This window comes from Corvus moneduloides, chromosome 3 (assembly GCF_009650955.1).
Source record: "Corvus moneduloides isolate bCorMon1 chromosome 3, bCorMon1.pri, whole genome shotgun sequence".
Taxonomy (NCBI): Eukaryota; Metazoa; Chordata; class Aves; order Passeriformes; family Corvidae; genus Corvus; species Corvus moneduloides.
In genome coordinates, this window is record NC_045478.1 from 57,257,978 (window position 1) to 57,284,524 (window position 26,547).

General features: G+C 38.2%; 1 protein-coding gene across 3 annotated transcripts in view; it reads left to right on the forward strand.

The window, feature by feature from the left end:
* The window catches only part of LAMA2 (laminin subunit alpha 2), a 346,447-nt gene that overhangs the window by 215,934 nt on the left and 103,966 nt on the right, over nucleotides 1-26,547 (forward strand). For all 3 annotated transcript variants that reach the window (XM_032101660.1, XM_032101662.1, XM_032101661.1), the window contains exons 20-27: nucleotides 4,209-4,315; nucleotides 8,984-9,164; nucleotides 12,506-12,642; nucleotides 15,092-15,325; nucleotides 18,908-19,051; nucleotides 21,436-21,615; nucleotides 22,323-22,511; nucleotides 22,607-22,845. In XM_032101660.1, the coding sequence (XP_031957551.1) occupies nucleotides 4,209-4,315; nucleotides 8,984-9,164; nucleotides 12,506-12,642; nucleotides 15,092-15,325; nucleotides 18,908-19,051; nucleotides 21,436-21,615; nucleotides 22,323-22,511; nucleotides 22,607-22,845 (1,411 nt within the window). The remainder of the gene's footprint in view (nucleotides 1-4,208; nucleotides 4,316-8,983; nucleotides 9,165-12,505; nucleotides 12,643-15,091; nucleotides 15,326-18,907; nucleotides 19,052-21,435; nucleotides 21,616-22,322; nucleotides 22,512-22,606; nucleotides 22,846-26,547) is intronic.

Below are 26,547 nucleotides of genomic sequence, written 5' to 3' on the forward strand. Positions count from 1 at the left end.
TGATGTAATATAAGTTAGAATGTTATGTGTGTAAAGTGATTTAAGAAGAAGTGTATTTCAAAAATCATAGCTTCCAGGAGCTTGTCACCATTATTGAGTCATCGAGAGGGCTGGTGCTTTGACCATTTCCACAGTAGTGACAGGTCCATGGGAAAGAGATTTTATATGAGGAGCGTTTGCAAAACATACAATCTAAAAAATATATTAAAAATAAATACATGCTTAATGTTGAATTACAAGCTTTGCTTTTTTTGTTAATATCATTGAAAGAAGAGCCCCCTAATGTATTCATATCCTTGTGCTTGCAGTTACCTTGTATTCATCGACTCTCTGCCTTTCATGTGGGTTTTCTTCTCTGCGTATGATTTTTTATTTCCTTTGCAGACTTCTATGAAGTTTGCCCTGCAGCTACAATATCAGAGGGACTGTGCCTTTACTTTGTTGTTTTCAATTTTGTTCCTTATTAAAAAGCCAAATCCAAGAGTATTGCAAAGCATGAATTTGCTTTCAAATTATTGTTTGAAATGGTTTTTACTCTTTCTCAGTACAGTGCTGTTGTGTGCATTAACCATTTCAAATGACAGTACAGCTTTATATCATCATAGCATCTCTGAATTTTTTTGGTGTATCTTAACAAAACCATAAATCTAAAAACAACAAGCAAATGTCCTTATTTGATTTGATTCTAGTAGATTGTTTTTTGGAGTGAAACAGCTCCATGTGCCGAAGCAAATACCTGGAGGTTGAGCTGATGATAATAGAGGTCAGTGTCACGACATGAATTAAAGCAAATATTCAAGTTTGCCTGTGTTTCAGTTTATAGGTACTACTGTTATAGGAAAATAAGTGTGGGGCTTGATCATAAATACAAGCTCATAAATATTTATAGAAATCTAGAGAGAATGAAGGATCTTGACCAGTGTCATTTTGGAAGAAAGTAAGACAAATTTCTCCAACAGGCTGCATTGTATTATAACAACCATTTGGAGGTTTGGACAAGAGCTAATTTTCCCAGTAGAGGTGAATGAATGGGAAAGCTCTAGGTGAGATAAATGCAATTTATCAGATTGAGTAACAGTTTATTAGATTAATATCCCTGACTGTATGTTTCTTCTGTATGTACGTACTGCCAGAGCCAAGAAAAACAATCAAAATCCTGATATTCCAAATTCTCTCTTACCACTGCATTGCACTCAGTCATCTGTGACTGAGTTGAGGCACCGTGGAGTGCTACTTGCTTTAACATGTAATATAAATAGGACAAACTCATCTATTCATAAAATCAGTATAAGTTTTCTTTTTGATTCTTGTGTTCTCATATGCCTGATAAGCATAAAAAATTCAAATCAGACTGAGCTTGGGTTTTGAGGTCTGTATAAAAAGATTGGTGAAATATTTTTAATTTGCATGGAGGATTGTAGTTTGTTGAGTCTGAGCTTTGGCATCATCTTTCCCCACTGACCATTTTAATTAGATATATACTCAAAACATACATGTATGTGATACTTATCACCTTGTATGGTTTGGAGTGTCAGCAGTTTTAAAACATGAACATCAGGGTGAAGAGGTCTGTGTACAAGACGAAAGAGGTAAATTATAGGTTTGTTTAGTATTGAAAGCTGAGAGTGAAAGGAAAAGATAAGCAATGTTAATTACAGCAGAAAGGTCTTTTAATTTTTACTTTTTGAAAATATATTGCAAAACAGAAGATCAAAATCTCTGAAGGTGTTACATGACTGGTATGAACAGCAGAACCAGAACATTTTTGTTACTTATTCCAGAATTTTTGCAAACATTTGAGAAACATTCATTTGCCATGAACAGAATCACAAGTCTTAAAGTTGCTTTCATTGAAAGAAGCAACTTTTTCGTAACACCTCAAAAGCAGGGAGAAAAATTGCACACCAATCCTTTTAATTTATAAGTGGAAATTGTAAATTAGCAAGTCCAATGAAGTAATGAGGTAGGTTCTATTGTAGTAATCTATATATAGGAAAAATATAGCTGCCTTGTCTCACATAGCACCTTCTGACATGCAAGTATGCGACTGCCATGTGTTCACTCTTGGGACTCTTAAGTGTTTCTTAAAATGAGGGTGTCAGGTTGAGAAAAAAAAAACAACATATGCAGATAGGGCACTGCAGGAAGGCAAAATGCAGACTGGAGCCCAAATTTACAGAATAGATTGATAATTGGTATAGAGATGTGGGTTCATTCCCCTCTGAGGGGGAAAAAAAATGAATGTTTAGGAGCCAGCTCATGCTGATGGAATCAGTGACTGCATGGTTATAGTCCCTGTGACACCAATCACATCCCTGTTCTCTACTGCGAGTGCTAAGGGCTTTTATCCAAATCTCTGCGTGCCAAAAGGATTGAAGAACTCAAAGGTTCTTGTGGTGGTTGAAGAACATAAAGGGAGATAGACATTTTCCCCAAAATTTGTCTTCTCCTAAAACATAAGAATTTAGGAGCCAGAAGCATTGCTGTTTTGCTCAAAAAACAGCATTCTCTTTGCCTTTTTAAATCTATAAAACAGCACTGTGATGAGTTAGACTGGTCAGTTGGGTCCCATTCCCTCTGGGAACTGTGATGCTGTTGCTGAGACAGAAATCCTGGAGAGTCGTGGTAGCAGATAATCCTTGGTATGTTTTTCAGTGCAGCCTAGGGCATGAGAGCATTACTGCCCCTGTAGTCAGTCAACCTTATACTGGGTTCTCAGCCTGCCAACATTTCCTGACATCTACATTAATGGGAGGGAATTCCAGGACAGCAGAACCATCATGTTAAGTGGTGGGATAGTGATCCTCTACAGGCCAAGTGGAGAGGACCATTCCAGATTTTGTTGACCACCCTCACTGCAATCAAAGTCACTGGCAAAGGACCTGGATTCACTACTCCAGAGTTAAGAAGGCTTCTGCTCCTGAAACAACTGAGAAAACAGAGACTGATACAAACGAAGCTGATGTAGTTATAAATGATTCTTTTCCTGTGCTTGTTATCTGCACAGCTGGTAATCCTGACTAAGGTTTGGAACCAAAATATGCATATGATTCTAGTCCAAAGTGTATCCAAAGACATTCATTTGGATAAAGAGCTAACAATTGACATGTAAACCAAAGTGGAAAGATCAGCAAAGTTTGTTTATAATTTTAGAACCAACTCAGATCTTACATTAGATAGCATTCAAAGATAACACACTGAGCTCTGATTATATCTTCCACACTCTGATTTCATGGTTACTAAACTGGCCCTGGATTAAAGAATTGTTCACAGTAGTTGTAATTATAATTCTTGTTTATATATACTATTGTTAGATGTGTACTGCTCTTAGAGTAGATATTTAGAATAGAGTCTCGACAAGGTAGAGGCCTTGTCAAGCCTCTGAAGGGGGGAAATGATGCCTTAGGTTTTAACTTTTATATTTTTCAAATCCTGGACTGCCTAGTGTGTAACTCTGAAGCTTCTTGTAGCCTGCTAGCTGCTGCTCTCTCATGCTGGTTAGACATAACAAACCCCCTCTAGGTTTGCTTTTCAAGGACACCAGGCCCCAAAATGTGTAAACTAAAAGCCTTTGAGAGGAGGGGCAAACTTGGGGTAATTACATCATTAACTGAAGTTATAATTGGAGAATTAACCCTGATATGCAAATGGATCAAACTTACAAAAGTGTGAAGAACCCATGACCCAGCATCTGTCTTGGGTGTAGTCTTTGGACTGCCCAGGGTGTACCTTTGAAGGCCCTTCAAATAAATACCTACTTTTATTTTCTTATTTTTGTTCAGCCTCTGGTTTTAGGTAGCCACATAAAGTCATCAGAGCAGTAACACTCTCACTGGCTGTAGCTACATCCTGTACACACCCTGGGTAAGGGTCTGTACCATTTTTGTATTTTTCTCTCATCACTACCCTGCCCACTCCAAGTCTCTGGACATGTATTTAGTAATCTGCCCTCAACACCCTGCTTGGATCTGAGAGGAGCATCTAAAACAAGCTGTTAATGAACTTGAGGCAAAATTTCTGACTGCAATAATTTGGAGAAAAATTCCACATTAATATGGGCAGGTTAATGTGTCCATGTATGGGAGCAACACCTCCTGCTTTACCCAGGCCAGGTGTTTCTCAGGGTGGCAAAAGCTGCACTGTAAACATTTGGCTATTAGATTTAGCTTCAGGAGACACATTAACATCTCCTCCTTCTTCCTCTGCAGCCTGTCACTGTCACATGAATGGCTCCTTCTCGGAGATCTGTGACTCTCGGACGGGCCAGTGCGAGTGTAAAGCCAACGTCATCGGGCGCCGCTGTGACATCTGCAAAGTGAGTGACCAGAAATGGGGTTTCCTTTCAGCTTTCCTCCCTGTTTGTTGTAACTAAATACCATTTGGTTCTGGATAAGCTTTTTTCTGATGTTTGTTTCTCACTTAACATATATAGATTGTTCTTATGTAGAGAAAGGTAAAATGGTTGCTTTTTAAGTGTTTTCTAATGGTTTTCTAGAACAGAACACAAGACATTGCATTTACATGAAATGAATGCATTTTAAGTCTCACTTTAAGTACATTTGTATACATAGTATACAACATAGTATACACTATATTTTGAATGCTTCGCTTAAAAAAATTAGTTAAAAATATTGCAGCTTTGGGAGCTAATCCCTCTATGAAGAAAGCTGCAAAATGTCTGATAGCATCTGATGTTTATTTTTTTTTAAAAAGCAGGGTGCTAGTTTAGCTCTGCTGGAATGTTCTGCTTTTATGTTTTTTTTCTTAGGGTTTCTTCTTGTGTTGTCCAAACAATGTATTATTTTTTGGTGAAAGTGTTTTTTGCCTTGACATTGTTTTCCTGTCTCATAAATCACTGCAGAGAAATATTGTTTCATAAACTTTCACAGAGTTGTCTTCAGGCAGCTAAGGAATATGCTATAGCTGGCTGCACGTTTCTCTAGTTCAACATAAGGACTCATGAGTTAGGCCTGTGTCCTCAGAACACCTCCACTTGTGTATAATTTAAAGCACATAAATAATTCTGCAGAAATCAAAAGGATCATTTTCACCCTTTAAAATTATGTCATTTCTTAAGTGGTTTGCTCACACTCCATTTTCAACGGTATTTAAAGAGTCTGTTCAAAGAAAAACTGCTGGTATCAGTGGAATTTGCAGATTGCATAAGGTACCCAGCAAATATCTCAAGCTCATTAATACAGTACTGGTGGTTAATTGGAATTAATCTTTGTTTACTTCAGTGTTTACTCCTGTCTTTATTCCTGTACTCTTTTATGTGGTGTAGTTTCCTTATCTTCACTTTCTAACAGTGTTTACTTTTCATTCTTAAAGCCCAACTACTTCTGGGCCCCAGAAAAGCTGTTTTGTATACCCTGTGGCTGCAGTGCTTTAGGATCCGTGTCACTGCAGTGTGACACGTTGGGAAGATGTATCTGCAAATCAGGATTCATGGGCAGACACTGTGAAATCAGCAGACAGGTGCCTAAATTGCAAGAAAATGCAGGAAGCAGTCAGCAGATTCGAGTACCCCCCCGGAGGTGGGGCACCAGCAGTGCCAGTGGGTGCCCACGAGGTGCTTACCGGCCTGCAGTTCTGGTAATGAGAAACTCTGCTTTGCATGGGCTGAAGTCTCCTGTTCACTTGTGTTTGGAGCTCACACAGATTGCTTGGTTTTTTTAATTTTTAACACCCATGTTACAGTATAAGAAATTCTCAAGAAACAGACAGGCTCGGAAGACAAGCACCATTTTAGGATGCTTCCCCAGTCCTAAGGGCTTCATCATGCAAGTGGTGGTACCAGCAAGAAGTCACATACCAGAATAAGTCCCAAAACAGCACCATCAACAGCAGAATGCACAAAATGCATGGAAGATGTACATAAATCAATGGAATCGGTGGGATTTTCTTGGACTTTGCAGCATAAGACTTCCTTTTCTAACAATTCAAAAATCAATAGCTTAAGGAGTTTGCAAGAAGGATCAGCCTTAGAGGCAAAGAGTTAAGATCTAATTTTAAAATACTGAACATAACTGGTGTTAAAAGTTCTCATTAGTGAATATGGCCAGTTATCTGAGCCATTTTTAACTCAGTGCAGTGCCAGTTATGTGAATGTAATGCCCAAAATGGCAACTGTTAATTCCTTATCACAGACCAACAAAGCAACTTATTTACTAAAATTAAGTAATTATGATACAACTATTTCTGACAGAGCAGTATTTTAGGAATGTTGTTTGTTCTCCCTGCAACTCAAACCTCCACACTTACCACACCCTGTTTGAAAAACACCTGGCAGTGTTTTTCATCCTCAACTAGACTCTGGGACCCATGCTGTATTTTTTCATATGGATTTCCTTGGAGAAATTTGTTTTTTCCCATTAAGAATGTATTAGGTTACTGTGTTGCCCACACAGGACACTGATGGAGACACAATATAATGACATACTCAGAAAATTCGCTGTATTTCCTAACTGTAATCTAGGATCTTATCTCTTGTTCAGTAAATGTGATTCTTAGAATTTCTGTGTGTAAACAAACTTTGTTGAGAACTTTAACTTGGAGGTTCATCTTGGGGTTTGCATGACTGATCAAAATGTCTTTGTGTGCAGCCCTCCTCACAGAATTCAACCCAGCATGGTGGTGGTCTTTTCCAACTTAACACAATGTGGAGTGCTAGTATCAGACTTTTTCTGACTGTCACCCTTATAAACAGAATTTATTAGATCCTAGCAAACTTTATATTGAGAACTGACATGCATGCTGTGCATTGGTTACTTCACTGCATTACTCTGAATGTCTGTCCTGAGATTGTGCATATTCACATTTCTGTGTGTTTCTTCCTATGTAAAAGAAATCCTCAGATATAGTCAAGTTGTTTATGGATGCTTGAATTTAATGAAATGAGTTTGACTATCTTTTTCTCTCTGATACACCATGTTTTGTTAGGCAGGTGCATGAAATTTGCAAAACATTTCAATATAGAATTTGGAAATGAAAATCAGTCTAATTCTTTATTACATGTATAGTCAAGCATTTTCTTAGGTTCGTATGATTTTCAGGGCAAATTCTGACCACAGATGTGCTCCTGTATTCTGACACCTATCAGCAGATTCTCTGTGTGAGCGCGGAACTTCTGTATTAACTTCAGAGATCAGATTTCAGGAGTTTTCCATGGAAAGCTTCTGAAGTTTCAGGGAATTCACCAATACAAGAGGTTAGGGGTTCCACTGTGGAACAAATCCATATAAACAAGTAGTCATAGAATCATTACATTTGGGAAAGACCTCCAAGTTTTTTGAGTCCAACCTTTGTCTGATCAACCACTTTGTCAACTAGACCATGGCACCAAGTGCCATGTCCTGTCATTTCTTGAACAACTCCACCACTGCCCTGGGCAGCCTGTTCCAATGGCTGACCACCCTTTCAGTGAATAAATTGTTCCCTTTGTCCAACCTGAGCATCCCCTGGCACTGCTTGAGGCTGTGTCCTCTAGTCCTGTTGCTGGTTCCCTGGGAGCAGAGGCTGACCCTCACCTGGCTGCAGCCTCCTTTCAGGCAGTTGTAGGGAGAGAAAGTTCCCCCTGAGCCTCTTCTTCTCCAGGTTAAACACCCCCAGCTCCCTCAGGCACTCCTCATAAGACTTGTGCTCCAGGCCTTTCCCCAGCTCCTCTGCCCTTCTCTGGACACGCTCCAGCCCCTCAATGGTTTTTCTTGTTGTAAGTGGCCCAGAACTGGACACAGCACTAGTGCTTAGTACAGAGGGACAATCACTGCCATGGTCAAAGCCAGCATAGGTCCATTGATTTGAAGATCTACTGATTTATAGTAGATGAAAATCTAACACCTCATGCCTGGATCACAAAGTAGCACATTATAAATTAAATATTTTCCACATTGTTCCATGTATATTCATTAGCAGTGATCTTTTTAATAACTCATTTTTAACATTCTGCTTTTCTAGCAAACTCTCTGATATATTTTATTATTAATGTTTTAATATCAATTTCAAGTGAAGTTATTAATATAATTTGGATTTCAGTATTCTCTGAAAATCATCATGCCTGAAAAAAAAGGTAGAGAAGTACTCCCGTTTTAAAGCACTCCAGTTCAAGATTCAGTTCATATTTTGAATATCAAGTATGGTTTGTTCCAAGGAGCCTCTGATGGTTGGTGCAGTGAAACCCACAAAGTCTTTTGGTTGAAAGCTTTGTGCAGAACTCCATATCACAGTATACAAATGAGTTCTTTGTTTTTTGCACTCCACTAGTGAAGTTAAGGAGGAAATTTATTACTATAGTCTATAGTTGATAACATTTACTCTGGTTCTGTAGAAACTTTCTACTGATCACTGCAAAAAAGAAAGAAAAGGAAGAAAACAGAAGAGAAACAGAGGCCTCATCCAGAGTTTTTATCTTTAAAAAATCCCCATTATTTGTTTGTATTGTACACAAATACATTATCTCTATGTTCTCCTAAAGTTATTCCTATATATCATTCTAAAAAATTGCCCTTGAGTTACTGTATACAGATATTGCCTTTGCTCAGAGGAGATAAAATCTAGTTGTTCAGAGGCTTTCCAGTTGAACTGATCTCCATTCATAGCTAAGAATTTGAATTCACTCTCTTAGCAGCAAGCTCTTCCTGACATAACCTTACAGCCAGAGACAGGGTATGTATATGGTGCTGGCATACATTCCATTCTAAGTGAGAATTGTAGTTAGGGAAACACAGCCTCATAAGAAGTGTGTTACATTGCAGACATACATTATAGCGTCAGGTAACATTCTGAAATCTTTATTCTTTCTCAGCAGTGTAGGGCATTTAGTGCCCTTGCTCCAGGGTTTTACCACTACAATTTAATCTGTTAAAAGCAGTATTTCAGTGATGAAGAGGAAAGAGCAACCCTGATCTCCCTACACTCTCAGCGTTTCCTCTTTTCTCCTGGTAATCGTTCCATGTACTAACTGCTCTTCCTCGCTCTGTGGCAGCCTGGAACATTTGGCTTACAGTCTTCCCGAGGCTGTGTTCCCTGCAACTGCAACTCTTTTGGTTCCAAGTCCTTCGACTGCAATGGAGACGGACAGTGCTATTGCCAGCCTGGAGTGACAGGAAAGAAGTGCGACCGCTGTGCACATGGGTTTTACAACTTTGAAGAAGGAGGCTGTACTCGTATGTAAATGTTTGGCACCCAATCACAGATTGATTGATTTGTTTGTTTGTTTACTTATTTATTCCTAAGATTCTGGTTTGGCTAATTCTGGATTGCCTAACAAATTTTCCTGGCAGTTAGTGTGTTCATAGACAGCATTGTACATCATTCACCTGGTGAGGATGGTGATTGGCAAAAATGAAAGACCCAAGCAATTTCTGCTATTTTATGGGCAGTTTATGGCTAATCTACTACATTTAGAAGGAACAGGAATGTAATTTACTCCAAGTAGTGTCTGCCAAAAGAATTCTATGAAGTTTCTCTAATTTAGTTAAGGGTACCATAGAACTCTGATTAAAATTCTTGCCAAATCACATCAACTTGAAGGGGTGTGAAAGGAAAACGATGACAAAAACACAAACCTCCTTTGCTTCTAGTTTTATCCCAAACCTTGTCATTGTCCTTATATGGCTGATCCTCTTTCATTACCACAATCCTTTTCTGTACAGTAATATTTAGTTGCTTACTTGTACTTTTTGTGTAAAACAAGATCTTTAAGTAAAACTCTCTGCTATGTCCCTTGTGTAAACATGTGAAAAGTCTCCTTTTCTAGTTGCTGAAACTCTAACATTACACATAAATATATCCAGCCACCTCTTTACATTTGTTTTTGTCCTTTTGGAAATTAGGTCAAAGACTGAAATGAATGCTTCCTATCCTTGAAGTAGTACAGACTGCTATATCAAAAAGATCTCAATCAATAACGTTCTTCACAGGGAAATATCCATCTTTCCTGACAGAACTCTGTTTTTCAAGTCTCACAGACTCATTTAGGTGTGATCACAGGACACATAGATAGTTGTCTAGTGTGACTGACTGCTGGGTGCTAGAATGATGCTATTATTCTTCAGGTATAAAGCATATTCTTTTCAGAAGCAGAAATCACAGTGTCTGGTAATTTGTTCTTCCTCCTTTCCTATCCAGAATGGCAGCAGAAGCAGCAAGCTTAGCTCTCTTCCTTTTCTTACTCCCTTTTTTTTTTAGTGGAAGGAGCATCAAGGCCTCGAGACTCACATTTGTGCAGCAAAATTCAATTTTACCTGTAGTGTGGATAAACTTGAAACAGGATGGATTATAGATTATGGTATTGTCTCCCGTGGGAATGAAAGGTTCAAAATCACTTACTGGCTTGAAAAATTCAGATACATTGGCTCCTTGGAAAAGGGAGAGGTTGGTTCCTAGGCTCACTGATGAGAGAGCTTGAAATAAAGTGCAAATGATAGCTGCAGTCCTAAAGCCTTTAGCAATTAAATGAACGGCAAAAAATTCTATCATTTATGATTAGCGTCTTATTCTAACATTCCACAGGTTAAAAACATGTCACTATTGTGAAACATGAAAAAATGTTGATAACTACAGTTGGGGAAGGAAAATGAGAGGGCTGTTAATGAAATTGCACATTAAAATGTTAACTGCTCTCTTGGCAAACTTTGAAGTGGCAGAGTTTAAGAAACAATGATATAATGGTAGAGTACTGTAGATCCAGGTAACATTTTAAATAGAAATGTATCAGCCTGTGGTCATCAAATGTTTAAAGCAACAGCTGCAGCTATAGATGTTCAGAAAATTCAGATTTTTAGAAGTTTCAAAATTAATAGAACAGATGGAGAGAAATTCTGTTTTCAATGTGCTGGTTTTTCCACACTTATTTTTAGTAGGCTTCTTATGTATTCCTTCAAATGACAAAAAATAAGAATTAAATTATGAATCACAAAGAAAATCAGAAATTTAATAGAAGTATATCAAATCATGCTGGAAAGAAAAGTACAGAAAACTTAATTCCATTGTGACAGTTAAGTATCAAATAAAATATTGGACCTCTTTTATCTAGCATTTATCCAAAAAGAATATAATTTGATTTTTTCTTGTGCAATATAAATCCATAAAGCCAAAGAAAACCCTGAAAGCATTGTCAGTGTTGACATTCTAGCAGCAAAGATACAAAAGAGATTTCTATTTCACTATTGCTTGCAACAATTGTGGTTTTCTCTCTTATTTTGAAAAATAATTATAAAAGTAAAAATGGGAAAAAATATTTCAGTATCTCCTTCCCCTCCATGCATTTTAAGCCAATTTTGTGTAAGGCCTGGAAGCCCATAGAAGAGCTGTCACATCTGAAAGCCTCAGTCTCCCAGTGAGATTTATTCTGAAACTTCTTCAAGCTACAGTGTACGAAAATATTTTAAGTAGCATACAACACATTGTGTGCCTGGCATGATGGAGGCAAAACTTGCTGTCTTCTTTACATCAGTTACCTAATCTTGAAGGCATTGGTGGGGAAAAATAAAGGTCACTTCTTATTTGGGCTATAGATAGGAGTTCTATCTTTGCACATGTTTGTTTTCTAGTTTCAATCTGAATTGAAAAGGCAAAGGCAATGTAAAGGCAAAGAACATAAATGAAGCCTTCAGTAACAAAGTTATGTTGCCCTTTAAACAGCCCGAGGAACAGGTTATCACGCAGAGAGTCACAGTTTGTTGATGGTGCTTTTTTTCTGACCTCATGGGTTATGTGCATGGTGGGTGTGAAAACAACCACACACCAGTTCTGCTGTTTCAGTCACCTGGGTGTCATGAGCCCCATAACTGCTTATCACTTACATACCTTGAATCTGTATTTGCCACCAATTAGTTGTTTACTTAGTAATCCTTTAAGAGCAAAGACCGCTTATGGAAGCACTTCCAAACCTGAAGTATTTTTAATTAGTATAATCTGCAAAGAATACCAGTTTCCCATGGAGAGGAAATACCAGTTTGTTGATGTCTTCCCAAGGCAGAGGAAAGCTGAAGAAGAAGGAATAGAAAGGGAAAAAGAAACTTAAACACCTCTTTTGCCCTTTAAGAAAAGTCTCTTTAGAGCAGCAGAAGTTTCAGAAGGTATTTCTCAGATTGGTATAAGGGGTTAAATAGACTGTGAATTCCCTGCATAGATGGCTCAGAGGCACTCAGGTGGCTTCTTAGAGGAGACAGCATGGGCCCAGAAATTGTATAGCAGCACTCCTGCAGTTATGTCACAAGAGTGCACCATCTCAGAAGTCTCTGCACTCCTTCAGTTGGTGCCTTTATGTTTCCCATTCTGTTCTCATTGTAGCTCCTTCAACCACAGTTAACCTGTGTTCCACTGCTACTGGTTTTAGTTTCTCAGGGTTTACCTTACCTTTCCTGCCCCATCATGTCGACAGATAACTGAGAGTTCACTGTACAGCAAAGGAATGATCCTAACCCCATTAGGATCTGCTCTCCAGATGTCATATAAAGGGATAACTTTTGCTCTGCTTTATTTTTTTCTGTCTCCCATGAAGCCTGTGAGTGTTCACGTTTTGGCAATAACTGCGATCCCGTCAGTGGCCGCTGTATCTGCCCTCCCAATACTGTTGGAGAGATGTGTGACAAATGTGCACCAAATCACTGGGGCCATAACATTGTCAGTGGCTGCAAGGTGAGTGAATTTTTTATTTTCTCTATGTGCATTACCTCTTTCACAGTAAGTTTATAGCTGGAGCACAGTTTTTGGTTTATAAGTCATGTTTTGTCTCTATATTGCAAGTTTTGGTGTGAGACTGTGGTGTAAATGTTGGCAATCTGTTACTGCACTACAGATCCTCTGTCTCAGGTATGCAGTCTGTAACACAAAACACCCTGTTGATTCTGCTGTGACACAGTCAGTGTCCTGCTTGGGCCGTATTTTATTTTATTTTATTACAGCTGTGTTTAATGCGAATGAGGAGATTACCACAGTGTAGAACGATGTATGTAGATGTATATTTACAGGTAATCAGCAGTGCCTTTGGGAGACAAATTTACTTTGGCCTTAATGGTGACACCACTGGGAATTTGTACTCAAAGTTTGCTTGAGGAAGGCTTCAATTTGTGCATAAAAGACAACAAGGAGAAAAGAAAAGAAACATCCACCTTAGTTGTAAATTGTACTTTATTCCCATGTTCAAAGAGGAAATAAACTTTATCATTAGCCTTCAAATCCTTCATATTCCAATATTTGACACAGAGTTAAAATATCTGAAGAGAAGGGAGAAGAAATAGGAAAACAATGATACAATGTCAAGGAGGCCATGAAAGCTGTTGTTAATGCCCTGGAGTTGAGGGGCACAGTATTTGGTTGAGGTCGAAAACTGGTGACAGTGGACATTGTGCAGAGTTCAAATGCCTTCTTCCTCCCTGCTGTGCTCATTGATGATAAGGGATTTATAGTACTGCTACAATTACTTCAGAAAACTGTATCTTTTTGGAATATAGTCAAACACCATTAATACTTGTTCTTTAAAGACTGTTAGTCAGGTAGCTCAGGCTGCAAAGAAATTGACAAGAATGATTTCTTTTTTGTATGTATGAAAAACTCCCGTGAAACCTCTGCGGTGCTGCTGTGATATAGACTCTGGGCTTCTGAAACCAGCCTAATGAGGTTGAAGACCTCTGTTTGAGCTCTGGAGTATATTCTCTGATTGTCTTTTATGTGAGCACATTAGTATGACAGTTCCATGGCACCATCTAAATTAATGATGATCTATCAGCCCACATCTCTTTCAGTATGTTGCAGCTAATTTCTGCAAAGTGAGATGTGAATCTCCTGCTTGCAGTCTTTGTAGAAGATTTCCGAGGCTGTTTTAAGTCTGGGAGAGAGAGCATTGCAGAAAACTGCATAAACCAAACAGAGAATCTGATTGTAATTTAGGTTTTGATATTGCACACCAAGCTATTTCAGAGAATGGTGAACAATTTTCTGTCTAAGCTTTGTGTTCAAATGTATCTTGTAGTATAAAGTTCTTTCTGTCAGAAGGTTTTATTTTTTAGGTTAGGAAGTCGCCTTGCAGACTAATATTTAATGAGTGGTTAAATTGTTTCTCTGGCATTCAGTAAAGATTGCATCTGTATATTTCCTGTATATATTCACTTTCTTTATAAATGGTGTTTTCAGATCAGAGGAAAGGTCCTCTAAGTAGTCATGTAATAAACAGTTTTGCTTAGAAACTGAATCCACGTTTTCTTCCTCTCTTTTTCAGCTTTGTGTCTGTAATTCTAGCAAGTCTATCCATGTCAGTTACTGTGGTAACTTGTGCTGCTGGCACTGAGTTTGCTTCTGTAAGCTGAGCTTCTCCATATGATATTCTGGTCACACCAGTGATTACAGCCAGTGTCCTGTATTAACTGTGCAGTGCTGCCACAGTAATAGCACTGAGGGATTCTTCTATTCTTTGGAAGTCTGCAGTTTTCCCTGCTACTTACTTCTGTGTTGAATATCTAGACACCCTGGCAAATCACCTATTTCTATCCTTACTTGCCTGTGCAAGTCTTACTCTGTGAGCAAGTTTTCTTCCAAATATATCACGACTAAATCTCTAGCCCTTACTGTGTAAATTACTGTCGTCTAGGAGTCTTGTTTGTACAAAGAGTATAGTTACCTGTCTAATAGATGAGTAATAGACATTGAACTAGATTCCTCTGGAACCACTGAACTAATTGCTCCTGAGCAATTCAAATTTTAGGAAAGTGTTCTGTACATGAGAATTTACATACAAAATACTTTTTAGAGAGTGCTTGTAGTTTCTGAGTTACTTTTGTCCACAAAGGTCCTTGACCCATTTGGGTTTATTTCTTTTCAATGTCTGATTTATCAGTGATAAGTAATATCCATTGAAAAAAATCCCACCAGTGTTGTAAATGTATTTAGTGCTAATGCTTGACCCTTGTTGAATAAAAATAAATTGCTGGCCTTATAATTTAGATATGTTATTTTTAGACTGTGTAAATTCACTGCTGTATTTTATTTACAGATACTTGAAAGAGGTGAATTGCTTTTTGGTTGGGTTTTGGTTTGGTTTTTTTTTTCAGAAGCACAGTTGCAATTGTCTCCTTGTTTCTCTCCTTTTCAGCCCTGTGAGTGCAGCCTCATTGGAGCCCTAAGTTCTCAGTGTGACTTAAATACAGGCTGTTGCTTCTGCCGCCCTGAATTCTCTGGGGAAAAATGCACTGAGTGCAGGTTTGGCTACTGGAATTATCCACACTGTGTTGCTTGTCAGTGCTTCCTGACTGGGACGGATCCACAGAGCTGTGATACAGAGGGGAAGTGCTCATGCATTGATCATTCTGGCCAATGCAGCTGCAAGGTAGGACAATTGAAGTTTGTAAACTGATCTTATAACTGCTGAGAAGTTTATTTCAGATTTCATTGACACTTGCACTTACTTGTTCAAACAATATATGCAGAACAATCTGCTTGGTTTTCATAGTGCATTTGTGAACTGATGTGGGAGGAGTCCAACATGAAGAAAGACTCAAGTGCTTATCAGTTGCTTTTTCACATACTGACACTTGCCAGGATAGCATCCTCTTAGGCTTTTTTTCCCACTTTTTATTTCTTTCTGTTCTTACAGAACTGTTGCCAGTTCATCCCCATAATACAATTCGTGTTCAGATACTGGGCACAATAAAAGCCAACTCATCAGTAATCACAGTATGCCACAGTGCTAATTCAAAGCACATTGACTTAGAGGGAGTCAATAGTCATAATTTCATGACTAGAATTCACTGCAGTAGTATCTGTTCTGAGTAGACTGCATCCAATTCAGGATCACTAAAGCAAAGACTTTTGGCATCATCATCCGCAGCATTCTTATTTGGAATTGTGCTTGGAAGTACAGCATACTTAGGCTGTTTGAGAGTTGGCTGGATTGTTGGGCTTACAGGGCAGTAATCAGTGGTTTGATATGCAGTTGGTAGTCAGCAAGCAGAGTATCCCAGAGCCAGTACCTTCATCAGCGACACAGATGACAGAATTCATGATCAGCACATTTGAAAATACTGTTGACTTGGAGGAGGTCAAGGTCGACATGCTGAACAGTAGAATTACAGTCTAGAGGGTTCTTGAAAAGCCTGATGACTGAGAAAATAGAAAGGTCATTAATTGGAGTGTCATGGCCTGAAGAATCAGTACATTTTGGGAGGAAAAATCCTGATTGGCAATCCTGCTGGAAAGCACAAGATTAACCAGCCGTATACTCTCGTGGTAGATAAGGCAAACTGCCCACTGAGCTGGATGCAGTGAGCACAGTGGCCAATGCAGCTGCAAGGTAGGACATCACAAAGAGCGTGGCGAGCAGGGGAAAGGCCTTATCTACTCAGTGCTCTCCTCTTACTATAGTCGGTGCTGGTAAGACTGCACTCGAAAATGGTGTCCAGTTTTAGAACCTGATTTGAAAGTGTTGTTGAGAAATTGGAGAGGATCTGGAGAAGAGTCTCACAGCAGATGATCTGTGGGGATGTACTGAGAGGGCTGGACTTTCTCTTAGTCCGAAAAAAGAGGCTAATAAGAGGAAATATAATTACAACTTATATAGCCACTTCAAAGAATAATTGATGGAATCGTCCTTTCTAATAGCAGTCAGAAGATGTAACAAGGGACAACAGCTGCAAGTGGAAGCTTTGGAATTTTGGGCTGGACATCAGAAAAAAAAGTCAGAGTTATGCAGCACTGGTACACTTTATCCAGAACATGTGAAATCTCCATTCTAGGGGATTTTCAAGAACTGGCTAGAAAGAGGCATGGGTAACCTGATCTAGTATTCATAATAGTCTTGCTTCTAGGAGGGGGTTTTTAGAAGTGACCTCTAGAGGTTCTCTCTGTGATTTAGATTCATTCTTCTTCTTTAGGTCTGTATTGACACAAAGAGCTAGTAAAATGGAAGGATGAATTTAAATTATTGAATTGCCTGGTAATTATTTTGTTAAATGGGCATCAGTCACTTAATTCTGAGTTTCAAGACTCAGAACTGTAGAACAAATTAGGTTAGAAGTGAATTATGGAGGTTGTGGAGTCCAGTGCCTTGTGTGACAGACATTCCTGAGGCAGTACTTCCAAGGATGGAGAGAGATTTCACAACCTCTTTGTGCAAACTGCTTGACCACCCTCCCATTTTTCTGGTATATTTGAACAGAAAACATCATGTTCCATTTCACAAATACTGGTTCATTTGAGGATGACACCATAAGAAAACTGAAGTGAGTTGAACACATGGACTGTCTGAATAAAACTCAGTGCTGTTTGCCCTGTGTCAGCCTCTGAAACGCAGAAATTGAAGTATCTCAATTTTTTCAGCCTCTCTTGATACATGATAAGCAGCAGCCCCTCTAACCATCTTGGTGCTCAATTTCTGGATTAGGTCCAGCATGTCACAGAGTCACAGAATGAGTCGGGTTGGAAGGACCACTGGAGGTCATCCACTCCCACCTCACTGCTCAAGCAGGGTCCCCTCAAGCACATGAATCAGGATTTTGTCCGGACTGCTATCTCCAGAAAAGGAGACTCCACAGCTTCTTTGGGTTGTCGCCTTTCTTGTAGCTCTTGTAAGCATGAAGTAGAAAGAGTTGAGGTTGATGGCATTTTAAAATAAAAGTGTTTCTTTGTTGATTGTTTTAAGGCTAATAATACAGTTGCTTCTATGTTTCTCTGAGCACAAATGGACAGTATATATTTAGCTGATGATTAATGATAAGGAAGTGCAATTGACATGAAACAAAATTCAAAGCAAGTAAAAATCACTGTTTATGAGAGAAAATGGACAAATAATACTGAATTAAGTAAGCATTTTTTTCCCCCAGAATTTTAATCTAAGGTTAAATTTAAATCTAGGGTTGGTTAATCTTTTGTGTAACTTTTTTTGGAAGAGTTATACATTAAAGAAACTAGATTTTCATAAAATGGTAATTGTTCCCATTTAAACGTGGTATTACAGCTGCAGAAATGAGCTTTCAAAGGCTCAGGAGCCTCATTGTCAGCCCTGACAAAAAGCAGCAAAATCTAAGCTAAATACAGTGTAGGCACAATTGTTGATAGAGTTACATGTGGAAATGAGGGTTAAAACTCGTAAGTCCTCAGGGATAATGTTGATTTCATGTACAAGCTTTGGAAAGTTTAATTTTTTTTAGATTGACTTCCTCAGACTTGTCTCAAGAGAACAAAAAAGGTGTGTGGGGAGAAAAAACCAAGCAGTGCTTTCATATTGGTGATTTTTTTTCTTTTTAATACCTTGGTTTCAGTATGAAAATGGCTTTAAAAGGCTCTGCATAAATTATTGTGTATCTGCCCTATCTGGAATAGCTTTTATTTGGACTAATTGAAAAATGAAAATAAAAGCATTGACATTACAACAGTGAAACATTTCAGCCTTGTTAATACTGTTCAATGATGTGGAAAACAATCATGAAGAGGGGAAAGCTTTTCTCTACAGAATTTCCATTAAAATACGTTTCTCGGCAAGAGCATTTAGTGCTGTACCTTAAGTATCTGAACATGTCAATGCTAATTCCTATTAAAAAGAAGGCTTGATTAACATGGGCAATTTCAGAACAACTTATTTTTCTTATCTTATCAATCAGTTATTGAGCATGTCATGCCCAAAGTGCCATTTAATTTTTCTGTGCTTACAACTTTCAGCATGAAGTCAGCATCTATTGCTCAGAGGTACTCAGTGGATACAAATGCAAATGCCTTAATTACATTAATTACATATGTTTGCATACACACGTGATAAGAAGCTGGAGAGTTCCTTGAATATTTCCTAACACTTATTATTATTTCTCTCTGCACCCTGTTATTATCATTACAGTATGATTTTCTTTTTCTATTGCTATCTTGAAATAAAACTTGATATTTTTTTTTTTGCCTTTTAAAAATATTCTCTCTCTTCCAGGCTAATGTGGAAGGTGTCCACTGTGACAGGTGCAAGTCTGGTACATTTGGTCTCTCTGCCAGAAACCCACTTGGCTGCAGCAGTTGCTACTGCTTTGGCCTGACAACCCAGTGCAGCGAGGCAAGGGGGCTGATGCGCATGTGGGTGAGTAGGAAACTGCTGAGCCATGTAATGCGATAATGTTGTTTCCTGCTGGCTGATCTTTTAGCCAGGCACTGAGAGGTGGCTAGAAAGCGGCCAAACATTTAAGCAATCACTTTCCTCTTTATGCTTTGAGGAGTGGTGAGAGCGATATGTTCCATTAGACAATCAGGGTCAAGACATTAAAAGGAAATAAGTAGATAAGAAAATGAGTGGTAGGATAGCTGACATCCAGCCAAAGTAAAGCTATTAAACCCCAAGAAAGGGCAAGCTAGTCATGTGGGGAAATTATGCGGTCCAATGCATTGCAACATAATCCCTGGTACATGACATATGGTTTACCCAGGTGTAGTCAAGGGTCACAGATGCTTGTTGTCCAGCATAAATTTCCCATAGTTCAGTTAATCTGTTTATTTTCTTTGTTGATTTTTCTGTTTTGGTGGGGTTTTCTTTTATTTTTAAAAAAGAGCTTATCAAAGCTATATTTAAATTCAAGCACAGAAAGGTGCAATCCATCAGAGCAAACAAAGAGCTCTCCATCTATCTGTTTGTGGAAGAGAGCCTTGAGACCTATGCTGGACTTATAAATAAGGTAGACTGGATGTCTCCATTTATCTGTAGAGCAAGCACAAAACACGCATTGAGACTGCTGCCATGCTCCTCAGTTGCATTCTGGAGGAGAGATTTCTAATGGAAAATGATTAGTTCTGTCCCTATATATGGTCAGTCATCTCTCTGCTTGAAAGAATGCCAACCATAGAGGGAATGTCTGCCTAATGCAAATCAGCCAAAGCCCCAGACTAGTCATGTACAAGCATCAGTTAGATAAGGATACTTTAGGCTGAAATCAAGTTAATCTCTCTTGCTTAATATAATATGGATAGCACTTATTCTCCCCTTCATTTTTCAATCCCGTACTACCTCTTTCCCTTCCCAGTGGATGAAGTGATTTATTATGATCTGACCCAGTTTTTCTCATTATTTCAGTTTTGCCCATCATATGCTGCTAGACTGGAGATGAAAGGCTGTAGAAAGCTGACAAGTTATAAAATTTAATCAAGTTCTCTAACAGCAACAGTTCAGGATAATTGTGCTTTGACCTTTGTGGCTGCACAAAGCAGAAACAATTTAAACCTCCTGATTATTTTGTTTCTGTTAATTAATTTCCTTTTGTGTTTATGCTCATATCTAAAGAAGTGTATGTCCATGTCCCATCTAGTACTTGGTACTCTGATCGATTCCAGAATTGATACAGAACTGTAAACTGAGTGAGACTGTGTTCTGCCAGCTGCTAGTGGCTATTTTGGATACTCTCAGGTGCTTCAAATGACATTAGACTTGTTTAAACAAGCAAATCCTGTCTTATATGACAACAAGGCATTGCTGATGAATGATCTGAAATTCAAATGTGTTGACCCTTTTCTTGGTATGTAAAGTATTAAACAGTAAAGTACAGTTATGATACAAACTCAGTAAATCTCACTTAGGGCTGGCGATGTTAAGAGTGCTTCCATGTCTGATCAGTCCATAGATGCTGCTGTAAACGGAAATACCAGGATACTGAAAGTACAGTACAGGGCTTGGTTGATTCCTCATTACCTGACTCCTATCTCATGACCAGTTTGTTCATGGGATGACTGTTACTTGCATTTGTTTTCTTTGTCTTCCTCACTCTTTGGGAGAAAGCAATATTGATACCAGCCCTTTGCATCTGTTCACATATTCCCTGTGATATTTCCATTGGCACAGAATTACTCGGACTCTTACTACAGTTTTTGATCAAAATAATGATTTCAGTATAATGCTAATGAGACTTTGTCAACCAGTCTAAGAAAATTACAAGCATGTAAGTGGCATCCTCATATATTTTCAGTAAAGCTGGATTTAGAGTTACAGAAAGCCTCACTGAGGCCACGCTCTCTGCAAATTGCCTGGAGGACATTTAGCTTGAATATTGCATAGACGTATCAAGGGATGGGGCACTGTGTTTCACAGCTCTCATGATGTATAATAACTGGTGATGAGAACTCTGCCTCTTTGTAAGGTAACATTTCTCACAATCTGAACAAAAGAGGCCTGCGACTAAAATAGCACTATGAAAATCACTTTGATAAAATTCATGGAATCATTTGCTGATTAAAGTATTTTAACCAGTGCTACTACATTCTTTGTTAACATGAGCACAAGGTGCAAAAGGCTCAAGGGGAAAGTCATTATTAGCACTGTTCATACCTGAAGGAGTAGCAAGACTGCTTTGTGACAAATTGCTCGTGATGTGAAATGAAATTACCTGGAAGTAATTTTTTAAAGAGCTAGAATTTAAAGACTAACACTTCATGAGGAAAAATAAAGTTAATTTTCTTCTCAATTTTTTTGAATATGCATAGGTGACCTTGAAGCCAGAGCAAATGATTCTGCCACTGGTGGATGAAAAGCTTCAGCGTAGCACTCTTTCAGGGATTGCATTCCAGCCTCCTGAAATAGTAGCAAATATAGAACAGGTGATGCAGGATCTTCGGTCAGAACCTGTTTACTGGAGACTTCCAGAGCAGTTTGAGGGACGAAAGGTAAACCTAAAACTCCACTGATTACTGACATGGATTTTTTTTCTTTTAATCTTATATTACTATTTTACAGTGTCTTTTTTCCCTCCCAACAAGCATGTCTTCACACAGTGGAAGGTACTTCAAAAGAAAATAAATGCTATTCCATTATTAAAAATTATTTGCTCTGTTATTATGGAAATTCAGAAAGTAACATGAACAATATTTTGTGTGTTAATATCTGTAAATATCTATGTTATATTTCTCTGCAGGATAAACTTCTCATTAAAATGTTATTTGAAAAATTAAGCTGCACAAATTTAATATAACACTCTTGCAATTTTTTTGTTTCTCTCCTTTTTAAACAGAAAATACCTGACACTTGTACCTTACATGGGAGAAAATGATTGAAATAACCCTCCTTTTGGATGTTGATATGCGCCTCTGTGATGATTTATTTTGCACTTTTGATATTTCTTGGTTTGGGGGAACACCAAGGAGTGTATAGGGAAACAGAGAACATATTGGTTTTAGTGTAATATAATCACAAATTGTTGATGAGTATTTTTGAACATAGCCCTTGTCCCCAGATAGTTCCTCAAGTACATAGTGCTATTTTCTACCACACCTACATTCATCAGGCTGCACATAGGTGCAGAGCACACCTAGCTCCTTCCCAGGAATTTATTTTTAGCTAATTGAAAATGAAATTTCTTTTTGTGCTTTGTTAGCTGACGGCTTACGGAGGGAAACTGAAATATGCCATCTACTTTGAAGCACGAGAAGAGACAGGTTTTACCACTTACTACCCACAAGTCATCATAAGAGGCGGGCCTCCCACAAATACGAGAATTATTGTCCGGCACATGGCTGCCCCTCTGATTGGGCAGCTGACAAGGCATGAGATAGAGATGACAGAGGTAACGTTTCCATCTGCTTTTTTTAGCCCAAAACTTAAGCATGCGGTTCTTTTGAACATTATTACTAATCTGTCCTTTGTGTTTCTGTCTTTCAGCATGAATGGGAATATTATGGTGATGACCAAAGAGGCAGAAGCACTGTGTCCTGGGAATACTATCATGGTAACCCAGGTCCCAACAGGACGACATCTCAGGCAGATTTCACCTGGAAGCATTATGGAGATGACTCAAGACCAACTAGAACTGTATCCCGGGAGGACTTCATGAATGTGTTGTATGATGTTCATTACATTCTTATCAAGGCGACTCATGGCAATATCATGAGGCAGAGCAGGTAACTCTTTCATGCAGTGACCTGAAATAGTGCAGTAATCACAGATAACCTCGTAGATCTCCCACCTATTCCCAACAGAATTTGTATGCATGACACCAGCTATAAGCCATTGCTGAGAAGAAAGAGCAGAAGGAATTAGTGTTTGGCATTGCAGAAGACACAGGAGAGGGAAGTTTTTTGCGCTAGAAGATTTAAATCACACTAGGCAAACAGAATCTCTGTTTTCAGGATCCTAGAACAGAAAACACATGTAGGCACACACATTCTGAAACAAACCTAATGTAATTTTTGAATAGAGGTCTACTTTATGAAAACATGATGCTTTATGAAAACATTTATATTTATTAAATATAAATGTTAGCATATGAAGGAATTTTCTCCTGCAAGTGGGAAGTTAAATATATTAGGGTCAGATTCAACATTTTCTATTAAATCTATTAATGAATCAGTTATGCAAGGAAATAAAGATAACACTAAATTTGAAGGGGACATCATGCAGCAGCATGACATCTGCAAATCTGCTGCAATCTGACTTCTAAGTCAGCTGTAAGGTTTTACACTGAAAATAGCAATCAATTGAACAAACAAGGAACAAGTGCTTAGTTACCTATTCTTCAAAGAGGAGTCTGTTGTTTACAACATATTGCCAGGTGAACATGGTTCAGGAACAATATTCTTGTTGAGAAATTCTAGTTCTCTATCTGAATATATGAATAGATATGGCCTGCAAAGTGAAAAAAGCAACCTCTTTTATTTCCACCCAACACTAGTAAAGCCTAAGCATCAAGTTCTGGTTAATGGCATTCAAGAAAAAAATTATTAAAGTGCTCAGAGGATATCAGTGAACATCATCGCAGGTTAGAAAATATGATGTGTGAGAGAAAATATAAAGAACTAGATATGTTTAGAAACTAGAAATTGCCTTAAGATGCTTAAAATTTTGTCACAGAGAAAAAGGAAAGAATAAGTTCTCTATTGCTGTGGTGGATAAGTCAAAAACAAAAATGAACTCAAACTTCAGCAGGAAGTATTCACATTAAACATGAAAGATAAACGGCTGGGGGTAAAGAAGTTCTAGGAAAGATTACATAGACTATTGCATAAAGTTTTTAATAATTAATTCACAATATTATTTGCAGTCAAAATCTATTGGCATGGACATGGGAATAATCAGAGATAAACTCCAAAGGTCTCCAGAGGTCCTTTTTTATGATTCTGTCATAAAAGTGGTAGGCTAAAATTATTTCTAGATTTTTAAGGTACAAATATGTCCTTAAGAGCCTTGCCTTTGGAGTTTGAAGGTGAATAGTAGGGGCAGATACCATGCAACCTCACAGCACTGTGTGAAAGAAAACATTGTCATTGTTGCTGCTCTTGTCTCTCTTTAAAGGATGTAAGTTACAGAAGGGTGTTCATGCAGCTTGCACTGGCTAGATGCTAAATATTAGTAACAGATGCCATAAGTGTTTAACATTGGTTTCATTTATTTTTGGCGTAGTCCATTTAGGATTCCCTGGAAAAGAGTTACGAAGGTAACTCCAAAGCAATGTGGAAAATTTGAGAAGCATATTCATGTTTCATGTATGTTCCTCCCTCCCCTCTAAGCAGTACAGTTCTTAGTTCAGCTGTGGAAGCAAAAACCAAATACTATCTTAGCTTGAACATCAAGAGGAAAGTTAGGGCAGCAAAGCTGATTCTGTTGTGGGGTGTGTGTGTCTACTGTGACTCCGCTAGACCTGCACTGTAATGCACCACCGTTTTATCAAGGCTGCCCAGTAATGAGGAGAGCAGAACAGGGGAGGCCTTTTCAGTTCCAAGGCAGGTTTGCAAGGTATCACTTAAAGAACCAGAACATATTTTTTACAGTATGGCATTTCAGAATGTGACATTTTATGACAGCAGAGCTTAGCAAACAGTTCATCTTGTCTTTCTGGTAACTCTCCATCTGAAGTCATAACCTTGCGTATAATTCTGTATTTGATTTTGGAGGCGGTTATGTTACAATGGATTTTTATGATCTGTCTGGTTACAAACTTAACATTTATCATATGGCATCTGAGACTTTAAGTAGAATATAGCAGGAATACATTATTTTTTTTTTCAAGTTAGCACCTTGAATGATTTCAGTGGAAGTTTTGCGTAAGACTACAAAATAAATCCCCAAAAATGTTTTTAAAGGTTAGTGGAATATTAGCTTGCATGAGAAGGCTTTTATTAAAAATAAACTGAGACCCTCTAAAGAACAATATTTGTACTCAAATTTAAAGATATGTTTGAATTAAGTGACTTACAATAAAACATTTGTTTAAATAGAGTGTGTTGTACTTTCCAAATAGGGGCTCTGTTCTAAACTAGTAAAGCTTCTCTTTTCATCTGACTGTGCATAGTAGGAAAATATATATAAAGCAAAAGAATCTGTGGATGGGAGGAGGAAAAGATATATATGAAGTATTTTTACTTTTTATTTAGGTTTTAATAGTTCTTTAATTTCAATTGCAAAGTTTAAAAGCTGCAGGTTAAGTGACAAACTACAGGAAAAACACTTTAAAATAAAGTCAAAGTAGCAGCAGCAGTTGGGACCATAAAAATAACTTCATTCTAGTGTTATCACTCTATTAGCTAAACAGTTTACTAGCAATGCTAATGTTTCTGCTTCAAAGCTGCAGCATTATTTGTGATTTAGAGGTTTCTGCTCGGAATCCAAACCCAAACATTTTTCTCCTTTATTGTTCATTTTGTTGCCCTCATTTTCACATTCGACACTCTAAATGGAAACACTGCTTTTATTAGATTTTGTTTTGCAAGAGAGCCGTGATAATAAATTCCTTGAATTGAAGTATGCTTTCAATTTCACCGCAAATTATTTCAATATTCCCAACAGTGATCAGGTAGCAGTTGTTTGACTGCTGCCTAATAGACATTTTCCAAAACTCAACCAAGCCTGACCTTCCTTAAGTAACGTTTTCACACAAACAATAGGTAGCTTTGTGTCCCTAGAGTGTATTTTTATCTAAATACAGCTTTATGACAGTACACAGTTTTTCAACTGTGCCCTCCATGTTGAGGATGATGGAGAGGCAGATTTCATTTTCTTTTCCCATTAAAAGTACAGAGATTTTAATGTAACCTTACGTTGACATATCAGATCTGAATGGTTTTGCCCTCTTTAGTTTCAGTCTTGTGTTTTGACCTGGCTTTGTTTGCTTGGGTTTTTTTTTGTTCGATTTCCCTGCTCAACTGAACCCCTTTCTTCAGGTAATAAGAGAGCACAGGGTTTAAGTTACTAGATTGCTTTGGGGATTTTTATATTGACACAAGGTTATCAAGAAACGTGGGTCTGGTCATGTAAGCTCAGTCACAAAACTCTCACCTAGTTCAGTGGTGGGCATTTGCTTTTCCTCCATTCATCCTGACATTGGTGCCTATATGCCAGTGAGCAGAACAGCATCAGCCCCTCAGGAATCAAGGTCTGGGAGTAGATGAACAGGCTGTGAGGATGAGGAAGAGGTGAGCAGCTCTGTGAGCTCCTCTCCATTAGCACTGTGCTCAGACACTTAATGAACAGACTCTTCCCGCATTATTGACATTTATTCAGCCAGTTAGTCAGACAATCTTTGACATTTTATCTTAGGTTAGCATTATATTTGAAACTTTAAAATTTACACTATTCTGCACTTTTTGTTTCTCTGAGGCAATAGGTGT